Consider the following 15,572-nt stretch of genomic DNA (forward strand, 5'->3'; position numbering starts at 1 on the left):
ACTTTGCCTATTTAGCAAAACCTTAGTGCTTCTCAAAGTATTCCAGGTACAGTTTTCATGTGCTTCAGTCAGCCTCACGAGGTGATCAAGCCTGTCTTCCCCAGTCTCCCACCCATGGTCTTTCAGGGCAGACAGCTAAGAGGCAAGAAGAGTAGTGGACCAAGGACCCAGACGCTTAGTAGCAAAGCTTTGCTCAGAAACAAGATGAAGGACATGATGGGTATGGTGAGCAGCAGGCTGAGGAAGTGGTCAAGTGAGGAAGAAAATAGTGAAGAAGGGGCAGCTACAAGTCTAAGCATTTGTTCCCAAAGGTGACCAGTAGGAGAGTGCAGGATTGCATAAGACTGATGAATGCAGAGAACAAGGCTTGGTTTTATCCAGAAGAGCTATGGGAGTTAAGAGACAGAAGGTCTGGAGTTAGTTGCACAGAAGCTGGGCTGGTGGGAACTGGAAAGGGTTGGCTCTAGGTCATGGGAGGGAAGTTGGAATAGTTGTCTGGGGTGCAAGTGATAGCTAGAAACTTTTGTTTTTAGAGAGAAGAAATACTTCTTTTAGGTTTTGAGTTAACTAAGGAAGAGAGATTCTTATTTGTCTACAGATAGACAGTCTTTATTATCTTCTATAACCACACAGAGGGGAGCACAGTAATTGACTAATGGGATAGAACAGTTTTTCTTTTAGGTCAACAAAACTATAAGGAAATAAGTACTTAAGAATCCCAACATTAAAAAAAAAATCCACTTATGGCTCATTTAAGGTCAACAGAACAGACAAGTTGTAAACCCTTAAACTGTGTGTGTGAAAACCTCACAGCATGTGAAAATGGTTACAGCTGTGTGGCCCTATCATCCCATTACTTGGGAGAAATTAAGTAAGGGAGGTATGCCATTTTGTTTTTTCCTGAGTAACCACTAATAGGAAAAGCAAAAACACTGCCCTGGACAGGCCAGAGCCAAATCTTTTTTTTAAAAAAAAATATTTATTTATTTATTTATTTATTTATTTATTTATTTATTTATTTATTTATTTATTTATTATACAGTATTTTGTGTGCATGTATGCCTGCAGGGCAGAAGAGGGCACTAGACCCCATTACAGATGGTTGTGAACCATCACGTGGTTGCTGGGAATTGAACTCAGGACCTTTGGAAGAGCAGGCAATGTTCTTAACCATTGAGCCAGCTCTCCAGCCCCAGAGCTAAATCTTTATCTGCAGACAGCTGCTGCTTGCTTATACCAGGGTTCTACCATCTTCTGGTTAAAATTGAGCTACCACACCCACCTTCATACATCTCACTCCTGAACCAAAGCAACTCTTCCAGAGATCCCATGATCTTGACAGCCAAATCCCATTGTCCATCCTAAGACTAGAACACCTTCTCGACTCTCCCACTCTGCCCTGGCACTAGCTAAGCCCCCAGACGTCTGTCAGTTGCTCCCAGGTGTATACAGATTACGTAATTGTAGTTTAGATTCTACAGTTTAGATGAGATCTAAAGGGACCTTTGCATGCTCCGCAGAGATGGAGAGATAACCTCATGTATAGAGGTACTTACCCCCAAGTCTGATGACCTGAGTTTGATCCTGGAATTCATATAGTTGTAGGAGAGAACTGACTCTTAGGTTTTCTTCTTGACTCCCACATTCTGAGCATGTCTTGCATACCCACAAATAATAATGTTTTTAAAAAGAAACAGCAGCAGCAGCCTTGTTCTGTTCTGTGTTCCACTGCACAGTAACCTTGGTACCATTGAGTGCTGCTGAGCAGTAGCTGCACATGACCCTCAGTAAGGGCTGAGTCCTCAGAAGCACCTTGTCTTTTCTCTGGAGCACTCTTAGTCCATATAAGTAGGAGGAGGAAGTCATAACACCTTGTATTCTATAACTGTAAGTCTCCGTATGGACTGACAGCTTTCCAGCCTATAAAACTCCTAAAGGAGGTTCTCAGGAGTGAGAATGCCTTGTCTGAAAGTCTCAGACTAGACTCATAAAGCAAGACTTCAAGATCTTGATTCTGGTCTCCAAAGAAGTAGGCTATAAGGCCATCAAATGGAAACTGTGGGGTAGCATATTATTGTTTGAAATTATCATCCCAGTAAAAAGTTTTCTAGACCATCTTTTTAAAATGTTTATTTTTAAATAGTAGCCAGAATATTAAGTTATTAAGTTAAAACAATCAAGGTATATGATGACCCAATTTGGTATCTCTCAAATTATCTTTTATCCCAAACTCAGATTGTATCATTTCTTCAAAACCTGCCAGAGAATCTGTTGATGCCTTTATGTCAGCCTAGCACTGCAGGCTCCCCATGCTGGGTTGCAGCTTCTTCAGGTTCCTGTACAAGAATACCAAAACTTGGGCATGACCTTTGCCTGTCCTTCAAAGTCTTTTCCGGACTTCCTATGGGAACAAGTTCCTTTTCCAAGAATACAGACCCTCTGAGTGGCTGACCCCATCAGGAGGATGTGACTTTATGTTCTCACGAGTAGGAAGAGGATGTCATTGTCCGCTATCATTTAACATTTAACATTTCAGCCAAGAATCACCAACTGCTGATCTCATTCTTAGATAACATTAACCACCTTAAAAGAGTTCTAACTGCCCTATGACTTTTACCAATATTCAGCCCAGGTTGAATTCCATAAAACTAACATTTATCCAGAGAACTCTTAATTTAACTACAACTTAACATCTGTGTGAAATTCCATTTTGGTTTGGTTTTTTTGTTTTGTTTTGGTTTGTTTTTTTTTTGGCAGGGATAGGGGGGTTTGAGGCAGGCTTTACTCTGTAGCTTTGAAGTTTTTCCAGAACTAGCTCTTGTAGACCAGGCTGGCCTCGAACTCACAGAGATCCTCCTGCCTCTGTCTCCTAAGTCCTGAGATTAAAGGTGTCCACCACCACCGCCCACCAGAATTCCATTTTTCTACATGAGCTGTCCTTCTAAAATATAGCTTGTTTATAAAGTCTGGTTATCTTTATTCTTAATACATTTTTCTAGATTTTTTTCAAGTCTTTTAGAATTCAGTGGCATGAAAAGACAAGTTGGGCACAGTAGTTTATACCTATAGTCCCAGCTAGTCTTTATTACTGTGAGCTTGGGACCATCCTGAACAACTCAGCAAGCCCCGTCACCTGCAGCATGCATGAGGTCCTATGGTGGATCCACAGCACAGAAATAAGTTCAGGCATCTGTACCCCTCTCACGCTCATTACACAGTACTGTTAGGTGCAGGAGTAGGCTGTGTTTTTATGTGCTCCACTATTTATCTCTTGGGTGTTGAAATCTCCTAAAGCAGAAAAAATTCTAATTCTTTCCATTTTGACCTTGGAGTTCTTCAATGTGTAATTTGTGACATAATTCTCTGTTGTTTTCTAGGCATGTTTTCCACAAGTCATGTGTGGATCCCTGGCTTAGTGAACACTGTACCTGTCCTATGTGCAAACTTAATATTTTGAAAGCCCTAGGAATTGTGGTATGTTCCCTGCTTGGTGTAATATCATATCCACATGCAGTGTAATGTAACTAGCATACTAGAAGCCGTGGCCAAATCTCTTTAGAATACTCTTGCTTTCTTTGCCACGTGGCCTTTTTTTGTGCCCTTCTTCCAGGTGACTTCAAAGTTCTAAACTCCTTGGGGCCACGAGAAGCAAATGTAAATAACTATACTAGTCTGTTTTGAAAAGTGTGCTTCTGATGGAGAGCACATGAAAGAAATAGGATGCAGAAAACTGTGGTCTAATAGTAATTTTGCCAAAATATGAAATGATGACATTTCTGCCCTCTTAAGCTTGCCTTTCACGTCTTTGAGTGTCAGTAACTTGCAAGCAGTGAACATAGATGTTAACCAAAAAGCACCAGAGAACGTTGAACAGCTTGACAGCTGTGTTAGCCAAGTATGCTGCACCAGGTCAGCTGTGACTGGTGCCAGAGCATACACTGAGAATGGTGGAGACTTCTTACTCCTTGCTTAAGAAAGGTATATAGAGTTGGAGGAATAGCTCATCGTTAAAGGCTAAGGCTCAGAACTAAAATACTAAACAACTAAAATAATAAACAAGTATATATTCAGGATATACTTTTAATAGAAAGAAAAAGGTCACCATTGCTAACTGTTCTCTGGGGGCCAAGTCATCCTCTATGTACAACTAGTTCAGCAGATACTGTCTCATATGGCCAGCATGTGGAAATAGTAACTTGTTTTCTGTCCATTTTTAATGACAGAATGCCTTCTGGAATAAATGATAGTTGTCATTCGTGGGATGTGACATTATTATAAGCATCAGCTCTTATATTGTGCTTTTAATTTTTTTTTTTTTTTTTAGAACTTTGGGAGACTCAAAAACAGAATTCTTTTGCCCTAGAAGCAGTAGCTCTGGGTCTTGGCTGTCCTTTTTGTTTGCCATTTTTCTGAGCTCTGTTTTCATATGCTGTCTTACACAGACAGGAGGAGCTGCCTCCTACTCTGCTGTGAGTGTTCACACCCACCTCTCCATGGGTGGACTTCAGCTGTAGCTGGAGGCTCAGGCGTTGACGCGGATCATTTTCTCACAGTTTACAGACCTGAGCTTTGATCTGCTATTGCTGTGTGCTTTGTCTCTGAAGGTAGATGCTAACAGTGACATTTAACATTAAGATAATGAAGAAAACTTTGAATCTGAATGTGCCAGTTTTGTAAATGCCATTAGCCTTCCTTTGCCTGTGACTGAGACCACAAATGGTTATCACTTTTTTGCCAAGCTACAGTGGACAGTTTTGAGCTATTGATTTTGGTTTTCCTTTGTACGTTTTGGAGAAAATCAACTGATTCTTTGAAGAAAGCTTCTTAAATGATAGTAGGAAAGAAAGATGGGCAGGTAAATGAGAAGTGATTATGTGGAAAAGCATGGTGAAGTTCTGGGAGTGGGTGTTAAACATTCATGGTTTTTTTTTTTTATAAACTTGTTCTTATAATGATTTGATTTTTTTTTAATCTGGAAATATTTTGCAGCCAAATCTGCCGTGTACTGATAATGTAGCATTTGATATGGAAAGGCTCACCAGAACCCAAGCAGTTAACCGAAGATCAGCCCTCGGTGACCTTGCCAGTGATAGTTCCCTTGGCCTTGAGCCACTGCGAACTTCAGGCATATCACCTCTTCCTCAAGATGGGGAGCTCACTCCCCGGACGGGTGAAATCAACATTGCAGTAACAAGTAAGTGGGGACCCTTTGCCCAGGCACCAGACTACATTGCTGCCTGTGTTGGCATGTGGTGACTGTCAAGGAGAAAGTTGAAGTCATGTGATCCAGCAGTTTTCATAAAGGAAACGAGAATATATACATTTAAATAGCTGTTTAGAATTACAAACTTTGTTCATAGTAAGGAATGTGCATGCTGGTGATTATATGGTTAGTTGTTTAAAGGTTTGTCTTAATGGCTGTTCAGTAAGCCGTGTTCTGAAATCGTTGCGTTGTAAATAGACATTTTAAAGGGAGACACTGGAGTGCAGTGTGGGCCGGCAGGCAGCTGTGCTCATGTACTGTTTGCTGAGCACTGCTGCCCGTGATCTTCCAGGCTGTAAGCAACTTGGTGAAAATCTAATGTAGAATTTGAACCTAAAAAATATTCTGGGCTCGTTATGAAATGTCTTGATTGTTGAACTGTTAATAAGCAAAATTGTACTGTTGTGAGGGCAGTGCCCGTCTGTATACAGTGTGAGTGGGTTGGTTGGTGGCGTGTGTATGGTGTTGTAGGCAAGGCATTCATCCTGTAACAAGCAAATCCTTTTCTCCGTTTTCATTCTTTACATGCAGTTTCCATCTAACAACCTCTCACCCATCTCTCGTCGCCACTCTGGTGCTGCCTTTTCTAATTATGCTGCTGCTTACCAGGACTTCAAGCCTAGAGCTGATGAGGCTCCACTTACCTCTGGGAGTCAGTAACAAAATGGGGGAAGCGGTTTATGGGATAGCTTGTTAAGGCTTCTGTGATCTGTTTTGTTGAAATGCATGGTTTTGAGCCATCCAGAGGTTGCCATTTGTGTGAAGGCCAAGAGCTTTCATTCTGTTATAAGTAAAACTCTTCTTTGATGTAGTGTGACTCCTTTCTTACCATTTCCCAATGCTTGTTTTAGCAACATTTCATGGTTTTCCTACTTTGGCATTTAGGTTTTATGGTCCAGAGTTTCAAAACTTGGTCTAGCAGTATGAAAGGAGATAAAGGTGACTTAAAATTGCGCTTTTATAAGTCCTTCATTGACCAGGCATTTATTGAGCACCTACTACATTAAGCACACATCTTGTCATTTTTATGTGGAACTGTCTTCAAAATCTTGATAACAAAATATTTTGATGATAAAAATATACCCAAAAAAACACCTTTATCAGAATTTACACATAATGTCAGTAAAGAAAATTCATGTGATTATCTAGACCCAAAGTACCACTTACTTTTGCTTCCAAATCCCTGTAGTACCATAAGCAGGTGCAGGAGCTTCAGCCAGCATCTGCTGTGTGCAGGGCACTGTGCTAATGCCCGGCAGTGGGAGACTGCTGCTCAAGTACTCTTGGCTCTGCCAGGTGGTGCAGTGATGGTATTTCTCACATGCAAAGACACAAATAGGTATATGTGTTCAGGATTCAGAAAAATAGATGTGACTGAAGTTTCTAAATGTTAGTCTGTGAACAACAGTTTATGAGAAGGTGGGCTTGATGGCAGCTCAGTGGACACAGTGGCACATGCCTATAATCACAGCATTCCCAGCACTTAGGAGGTAGAAGCAAAAGAATTTTAAATTCAAGACCAGCCTCAGCTATAGCCAAAAAGAAAAGAAAAGAATATTATGTTACTTTCCTTGCTGTTGATAATTCATCAACAATAATTCATCTCTTGGATTTTAAAAATACCAGTATACATTATTTCCAACTAAAACCACGCACAGGTTAACACAGTGGCTTTCACATGGACTCTTGAGTGCTCATTCTGACTTCAATAAAAAACTTAAGTCTAGTGACAAGGAAGTCTGTATCCAAGAAGCAGTGGCTGCAGTGTTATATGAAGAGTTCACAAAGCATTTATAAACCAACCAGGACAGCGAAGATATAGCTCATAGAACAAGCTTAGCATCCTGGGAGCCTAGAGAGCAAGTTCTCTTAGCCTTGCCTTTTCGGGGGTGGGGGGCTGCTCACACACAGTTTATGCAGTTTTGGAATTCATGAAACCCAGACTAAGAAATACCAAAAGTGGGGTTGTTAGGAGCCCTTGATACTCTTTTCGAGAACCCAAGTTCAGTTCTTAGCACCCACATGAGGTAACTCCAGCTCCAGGGGGGTCCCACACCTTCTGACCTCCGTGGGCACATATGCTCACATATACATATGCACACACATACACATTTGAAAATTAAAAGTTTTGAAAGAAATAACTATATTAGGTATATGAAGTCATATGAAAGCATTATTTTGTATACTAACTAAAAATGTTAAAATGAAGCAGCAGTCCTGTGGGCACAGCTTTGCCTGTGAACATTCGTCATGCCTTGTTACAGACATAGAGGAATTTTATAGGATTACTTTGTTAAACCCTCCCAATTTAGTTTATCCTTGGCAACATATTATAGTTATGACTTTGGAGCAAGTCAGAATGGTTCTTAGGCCCCAAGGTTAGTCTCCCTCTATCCCCATGTATGCATGACTTTGATTTTGACTTCTACACACCTTGTCGGTCACGGCCCCTCCTACTTTTCTTTAGACAGAAGGACAAGTTTTACTTCCCAGCAGGAGCCCTGGACCTGTTTTCTTGGCACAATTGTGTGTCTTTTTAGTATGAATACTCTAAACTGATAGATAAGAGAAAATGCAAACGTGAGTGTCCTAAAGGAGCAGCTTTCTGATTAGCATACACGAAGACTTTTGAGAGCCCCACTCCATGCTCCTAACCCTTTTCTAAGATTGAGTGTTAGAATCATGCAGAAATGACAAAAAGGAAATTTGAGAAACTATTTTAAGTATGATTGTTCTACTGTCATTTAAATTCACAGTGATACCTATGTCCATGTACAGTTCTCCTACATAATTTTCCTGTGCCTTTTGGTGGTCACACGCCTCATGTACTTCTGGATCGAAACTGAAAGAAACGGTTGAGCCATGCTTTCCTTTCTCCTTGCAGCTTTCCCAGTACTCCACTAACCTTCTCTAGTTAGTAGCTTTCTGGCAAACTTCCTCCTGCTTGACTTCCTTGAGCCAGCCTTGGCTCACATCTCCGTTGACGTCTGCTTCGTTGCATTTGAGGGAAGTGTTGACATCGATTTGACTTAAATCTTCTCCCCAGAGTGATTTCCTCCCTTTCCTTTGTCAACAGAAGAATGGTTTATTATTGCCAGTTTTGGCCTCCTCAGTGCTCTCACGCTCTGCTACATGATCATCAGAGCCACAGCTAGCTTGAATGCTAATGAGTAAGTAACAAATTGTTTTTTGGATTGCATGTGCCAGATGACCCCAAGAAAACATGTAATTTTCATGAAGGTGGTGAGACTTGGCTTCCCACCTGCTTCATGCTGATCCCAGTGGGATCATAGTTAACAAAAAATTTATTTCATGAGCCATCTATTTTTAGTCACACAGAATGGGAATTCATTTTGTTCAGTAAGACCAGCATATATGAGCAAAACTCTGGAGGCTCTCTTCAGTACAGGCTGGATCCACAGCATCATGCACGTGCCAGGACACCAGAACAGTCGTAGTATGTCACAGGAATAGCCCCACTCTGTGTGTGCTCATAGATTTTACCAGGAGCTTTAGTCAACTTTCGGGAGCATGCTAAGACCTTTGCCTATGGTCAAGGACAGGAAAGAAGCGGGAAGCAAATCTACTGCTCTCAGAACAGTTGGGAGGTAGAGATGTCAAAATAGACTGTCTGTCTAAGGACAGAAAAGATAGGTTACAGAAAGGCAAAGTTGGCCTCCACAAGGAAGAACACCAGTCAGGCTTCTTAATGGTGAGATGACCTTCCCACAAGGAATGCACAGAGCTAGGAATGCTGGCAGCCGCTGCATGTCAAGGACTACTGTAGGATATCTTAGTCCTTTTGATGCAATGATTTCCCAGAAGTAGCATCCCACAGTGATAGGATAATGGAAGGGTTTGGTTTTCCTTTGTTTTACAGTTCAGTCCTCTCTTTTACCTGTGAGTATTCATACTACTTAGAGATGGGCACAGCCCTGGGCTAGTGCCCAGATTTGAGCCTACATTGCTGCTGGTACACATTGTGTGCTTTCCATATCAGAGTATGGCATAGCATTTTAAGTAGTCAACAATAAACGATCTCCTGGAATAATTAATAATGTTTAACCTTAGAAACACAAAACTTTCACTTCTCTGACATACTATCTCCAACCTGATCTGTTGACAAAAATCTTGCAGGAAGTATCTTCTGTCATCCGTGACCCCGCACATGCTGAGAGGCTATTGTGACACATTGGTGTTCTTCACCCTTTATATGAGTAGACTTCTGTCCATTAGGTCAGGAGCTCGCTACTTCTGTGGCACTGCTAGATACAGTTTTCAGTCAGAACGCGGCACCAGTTGCTCAGATTCTAGAGTCAGTCACACCTAGATTTGATTCTCACTCAGCAACCCCATTTTCCATTGGGCATTTTAATTTATCTGAGGATGATTTTAATCATCAAAATAAGCAAATAATGACTAGTCTACATCATAGGGCTATGGACTTAGCACAGTGCCTAATACGTAATAAGTGCTCAATAAATGTTAGCCAAACTAGCTCCGCTGAGATTCTGCTACAGTTCTGTGGATAAGATGGCCGTCTGGGACCAGGAGTGTGGCGCAGCAGGGAAGACACTTGCTGCCAAGCCTGAGGACCTGAGATCAATCCAACGTCCACAAGTTGTCCTCTGACCTACACATACACACACACCATGGCACATGTACATACGCACACAGACATAAAAATATAGATAAACATAATTTAAAATTTAAAAGATGGCCATCTACTTTTAATAAAGCAAATTAGTTTAACTTTGTCCTTGAAATTAGTTACAGTGCCTAAGAACGCTGTGGTTGCCCATGGTTTCAAAAACACTTCCATTCACAGTGAAGTCATTGTCTGGTCTGCAGCCACTGTCTTGCTTATTCCCAATTAAGCTGGATAATAAGCCCAGTTCTTTTTTTGTCTTCTTTTCAAGACAGGGTCTCACTACATAACTCTGGCTATCCTGGACTCACTCTGTAGACCAGTCTGGCCTTGAACTCACAGAGATCCACCTGCCTCTGCCTCCCGACTGCTTGGATTAAAGGCATGCACTACCACAGCCCAACAAAGCCCAGTTCTTAAGATTTTACCAGTGAGGGGGCTGGTGATATGATTCAGTGAGTAAAGGTGCTCGCTGCTAAGCCTGACTTGAGTTCAGTCACAGAATCTACCTTGTAGAAGAAAAAAATAATTACTGCAAGTTGCCCTCTGACCTCCACACACATGCCATTGCAAATACCAAACACACACACACACACACACACACCAGCACATAAAGTAAGTAAATGTAATTAAGTATTTTTAAAAATTCAACCATGAGTAACAACCAGTACAAATAAATAGTGATGCTCTGGGCACTTCTATAGAACTATTAGACAATTTAATGGTCCTCTCACTCAGAATCTTCCCAGATGCTCAGTCTATACATCAGATGTTTTTGAGAATGCCTAAATAGAAACCCAAGTGCCTGGGTCATACTGCTTCAGTTCCATGCATAAATGCATTACTCAGAACCTAAGCCATGGGTCTTGACAGCCATGTCTTGGTCAACCCTTCTCCCATTAGCCTTTGTAGATGGATGATTTGCCATTGTTCATTCGACTGTTACTTCTTTGCCTTCAAAGCCATCCTAAAGGACAGCATCCATAATCTCATTTAGAGAGAACATTGAGTGAGTGTGTGCGTGCCTGTGCACCTGTGTGTGTACACACCTGAGGGTACATGAAAAGATAGTCACCAAAATATTAGTGGTGAGTATCTTAGGTTATATTTTTAGAATGTTTTTCTTTCCATTGTGAGCTTCTGTGTGACTTGGGGGTCTTGTTGCTTTTGCAAGCATGAATCACGTGATTTTTTTTTTTAAAAGACCATTTTATTGTGGGAGACAAAGATCAGTTTTACTCTGTGCCAGTGTGTCTCTAAAAGGTTGGTGGAAATTCCTAAATTATTTTATTCCAGATAAAAGCTTTTTAGCTGGGCATGGTGGTTTATGTCTTTAATCCCAGCACTTGGGAGGCAGAGGCAGGTGGATCTCTGTGAGTTTGAGGCCAGCCTGGTTTACAAAGAAAGTTCCAGGACAACCAGGGCTGTTACACAGACAAACCCTGTCTCAAAAAAATAGCAATTTTTAAATTTCTTGTTCATGGATTTTTTTAATCTATGTACTCATTTTCCCTTACATGCCAATAAATTTATAGCCAAAATGGGGTCCTTTTTAATTTTAATCATCCCATCATTCTGATTTAACCTATCCAATTGGTGGGAAAATGTGTTGACATTTTAGTGACTGTCTAGAAACTGACAGTAACCCCAGCACGAAAGTATCCATGAGGACAGTCTTCTTTCCTGACAGCTTCAGTAGTGCAGTATGCTCATTCACAAACCCTGTAGGCAAGAATAGGCAGCCTGGCAGATGTTAGGGCAGCCATGCAGAACCCAGGCAGGTCCAGACCCCCTTGCTTTTTGCTGTAAGTACATTGATTACCACCAGGGGGCAGCCAAGACAGGCACAACACTGGTCTTGACCAAGGATTCAATGCTATTGGCTGCTTCAGAAATTGTGTATTTTGGAGTCCTTTGTTCAGTGAAAGAGTACTTATTAAGTATGCTTCTGTAACTAATTGTGCCTCAAAAACTTTTAACACTGCACACAAATCTGGTGAAATCTGAGACTGCAGGCATAAATAGGGTGATGGTCAAAGAAGTGAAATGCAGAGCAAACGGACTTCGTCCTTAGCATCTTCCTCACCCTTGTGATTCTCGGTGCCTACAGCAGCAAGACTGTTGAACAGCATTCCCACAGGAGTCTGTTGTTGTACTTATTCAGATAGGCCTTGGGAAATCCAGCACCTGCCACCTTCCTTCTCTGTGAGAAAGTTAGTTCCATCCTTGTTTTTATTTGAGGAACACATAAGTAGATGATGTAGGAGAGATTTTTAAGTTGAGTGGGAAGTTAGACTATATGTCTAGGGCCCATCTCTTAGTCTATAGACTCTGATTCTAAAAAAAAAAATCACATCTTAAGATTTGCAGAGATATGTAGCTCAGATACTCGGGATTTTTTTCATTGGTCTGGGCAGCAGAAAATGCATGTGCTGAGATTAATGTGATCGTATAGATCTGTGCTGGGATCTAATACAGAGAAGTCCTGGCTTCTGGACTCTTCAATGGGTAGATGGATCCCACACCTCACTGATAGTTCTGGTGAGCTTTCCAGGTGTTATTGTAGACATTTATCAACCAGTTAAAAGCAGTGGTGATCCTGTTTTTCTCTGTACTGAATATTTCTTAATTCTGCTCATTACTCCTGCTTTCTGGAGTACACCACACAGCCAGCTAGCTAGGCTTCTGTCTTAGGACACTGGCAGATCAGCACAGTGTTGATATAAAAGGTCTGAAAATAGAGTCATTAGACATCTTGGAGATGCTTTGCTTAGAAAGGAGGAAGAAGACAGTAGAGGTGTCTCAAGGTGTCTGTCCCAAGAACTGCTGGAGCAAGGAGGATCTGCTGTGGACTGCACACTCCTTTGTGCTCACAGTAGCCTCATACTGCACAACCAGTGCGGAAAGAGTGCAAGGTCTGCTGTAGTTCTAGAACCCTGAGGCCTCGCGGAGGACTGGACTCAATGAAGAAAACAACTTCTCTCGGGCAGAGTTGTCCATATGAGCTCTCCAGAAGCTACAGTTTAGGGCTGTGAGAGGCAGGTCTCCCTTTGAGTCACATAACTGTTAGGTGGAACCAGAGCCCCTGTGACAAGGATTAGGATTGCTTTCTAGTTGCCTCTTGCTGGACTTTGAATTTCAAAAGCAGAGTTTCCTGAAGAATATACCACTATAGTTTCCAGACTTCTTTTTCACCATCTCCCAGAGTGAGATCTGTCTGACTTTGTGACCTAGCACTCCCTCATACATGACTAAAACAAAAGTGGCTCTTACTGCCTGCCACACCTGTCATGTGAGCCATCTTTGTACTTTACTTCCCTACTGACTTCAGGAGCAGTATGTGAAACACTAGTTGAGAATTTGAGATGTTTACTTTTTCAGTCAAATACTCTTGGTCAGACTAGCATCCATCTTTGTTTTTTATGTTACCAAGAATACTTACCATCACTTTCTGAGGTGTATTCTTGGAGTGGGTCTTCTTCCCTCTTGTCATGTGTATTCTCCTTTAGCCAATCTCTAGTGTGTTTAGACACAGAGTAATACTGAGGCTCAGAGGGGTCGAGTGGTCCCTAATCGATTCTTGGAGGGGACAGTGGGATGCAGGCCAGTGCCTTTGCTCCCAGCTCCTCTCTACACTGCTTAGCCCTGATTGCTCCACAGAACACTGAGGGCAACAATTGTGGCCAGAGAAATTTAGTTTCATGGATCCTCAGCACAGAGGAAAGTATCAGAACTGATGGTATGATTTAGGCAGTGGAAATGAACCAGACATGAAGGTAGAGAGCCCCTGCTTAGGGAATAAGCCAAGTGCAAAGGACCAGAAAGTGGTTTTATAGGGCCAGGAGATGCAAAGAAGACAACAGGATCCTGAGGGTACCAAGAAACTTCAGAAGACTGCAGGCACTCTTTAACACGTGTTACCAGGACATTAAGATAACACTCAGTGCATCCAAAACCCGAGAGATTCCTGGAACAGAAAGTTTGTTTTTCAGCTCCTTTTATAGCCTTGGTCGTCTAGATTGGTAGAGAGCAGTAAAACCAGCTTGGATAACAGCTACTCCTGTGTGTTAGACTGTTAGCCTGTCTTTTCCCTGTTTTCATTCTGGGAATATTAAAACATCTCTAAGAAGACGAGCTGCTCAAACAACCACTCAGAAACTGCTAGTCTCAGGGAGACACTAGGGCTGGGGACAGTCCCAGGCCACCCTGTAGTTAGGACCACATCTCTTTTGTTTTAGAATGTTGACAACCACCCTTGAACTAATTAATGATCTCTGTTTTCCCTTTTATTCCATAGGGTAGAATGGTTTTGAAGAAGGAAAAACACTGCTTTCTGACTGATTGCCTTGAAGGAAAAAAGAACCTATTTTTGTGCATCATTTACCAATCATGCCACTCAAGCATTTATTTTTAGTACATTTTATTTTTTCATAAAATTGCTAATGCCAAAGCTTTGTATTAAAATAAATAAATAATAAAATAAAAGTGCCGTGTGCAAGTGTCCTTTACCAACATATGTTTCAGAGGCTAATTTTGATACCACACATAGGATGTGCTCGTGACTTTATAAGAGGGCAGGGAAAACATGGCTGCTGGTATTTAATCTGAGCAGAGCAGAGACATCCTGTGTAACACTGCTCCCTTAGTGCTCAGCTAATGGTTTACTCCATTTTATCTTAAAGGATGCCATCCACTCTGGTAACTTCTTCCTTTGTGTGTGATCCATGCGCCTTCACTAGGACTTTAGCTCCACATTGAAAACTTTGAACTGTTACTCCCCTATTGTATCCCCATACCTGGGAGTGTGCTTTGCATGTAGTAAGTGCTCAATAAATTAATTTATGGAATGAAGGACAGGGTTCCAAACCAAGATGCTCCTTCTACTTAGTGTGTACATTACACATTTCAGGAGCGTAGTCAGGAGCCATTTCAACATGTGGTAATGAAACATTGTTGCCTTACTGAAGAAAATGTGTTATTTTGTAATGTTGCACGCTTAAAGGATGGTGGGCATTTGTAAAACATTTGTAAACTCTTGAGCAGTAAATTCTTGGCCTTCCACTTTAGCATCCCTGAAATACCATGTTTCTGTGGGTATGCACAGGCCGTGCAACCATCACAGGTCTCTTGATTCCAGAATATTTCCTCACCCACAAGGAAACCTCACACCTGCTAACAGAACTTCCCACTTCTGCCAGTCCTAAGAGCTATAAAGTCTACCGCATGTTTCTCTGTGTACCTATCCTGAGCACTTCATATGAATACAGTATTATAATATATATAGACACACACATATATATATATAGTCTTTTATATCTCATTCTCGGTGTATTCAGGGGTCATCTATGTTGTATCATGCAGCAATATTTCACTCCTATAGGAATGTGATTCATTTTTGTATGCTGTTTTTGCAAACCTGATGAACATAACTAATCTTTTCTTTAGGATTTTCTATGTACAAGATTATGTCATTTGAACATAGGGGTCTTTTATGTACCTTTTTTTTTTTTTTTTTTTTTTTTTTTTTTTTTTTTTTTTTGGTTTTTGGTTTTGGATCCTGTCCTGGAACTAGCTCTTGTAGTTTTATGTATCTTTTACAGTTTATTTTCTTGCTTGTTCATCCTTAGGCAGAACCTCACATTGCCAGGTGGTTGAATATAA

The 15,572-nt window shown here is 41.2% G+C and overlaps 1 protein-coding gene across 3 annotated transcripts in view; it reads left to right on the top strand.

Moving 5' to 3' along the window:
• Rnf130 (ring finger protein 130) overlaps positions 1-15,572 on the top strand; it is a 105,741-nt gene that overhangs the window by 75,797 nt on the left and 14,372 nt on the right. Inside the window, exons 6-9 of one of the 3 annotated variants that reach the window (XM_057773630.1) lie at positions 3,378-3,474; positions 4,990-5,194; positions 8,340-8,433; positions 14,209-14,396. In XM_057773630.1, coding sequence (XP_057629613.1) covers positions 3,378-3,474; positions 4,990-5,194; positions 8,340-8,433; positions 14,209-14,224 — 412 coding nt within the window. In that variant the 3' untranslated portion in view covers positions 14,225-14,396. Of the gene's footprint in view, positions 1-3,377; positions 3,475-4,989; positions 5,195-8,339; positions 8,434-14,208; positions 14,397-15,572 lie in introns of those variants that run through there. The other 2 variants (XM_057773632.1, XM_057773631.1) reach the window with 2 other exon arrangements.

This window comes from Chionomys nivalis, chromosome 7, assembly GCF_950005125.1.
Source record: "Chionomys nivalis chromosome 7, mChiNiv1.1, whole genome shotgun sequence".
NCBI lineage: Eukaryota > Metazoa > Chordata > Mammalia > Rodentia > Cricetidae > Chionomys > Chionomys nivalis.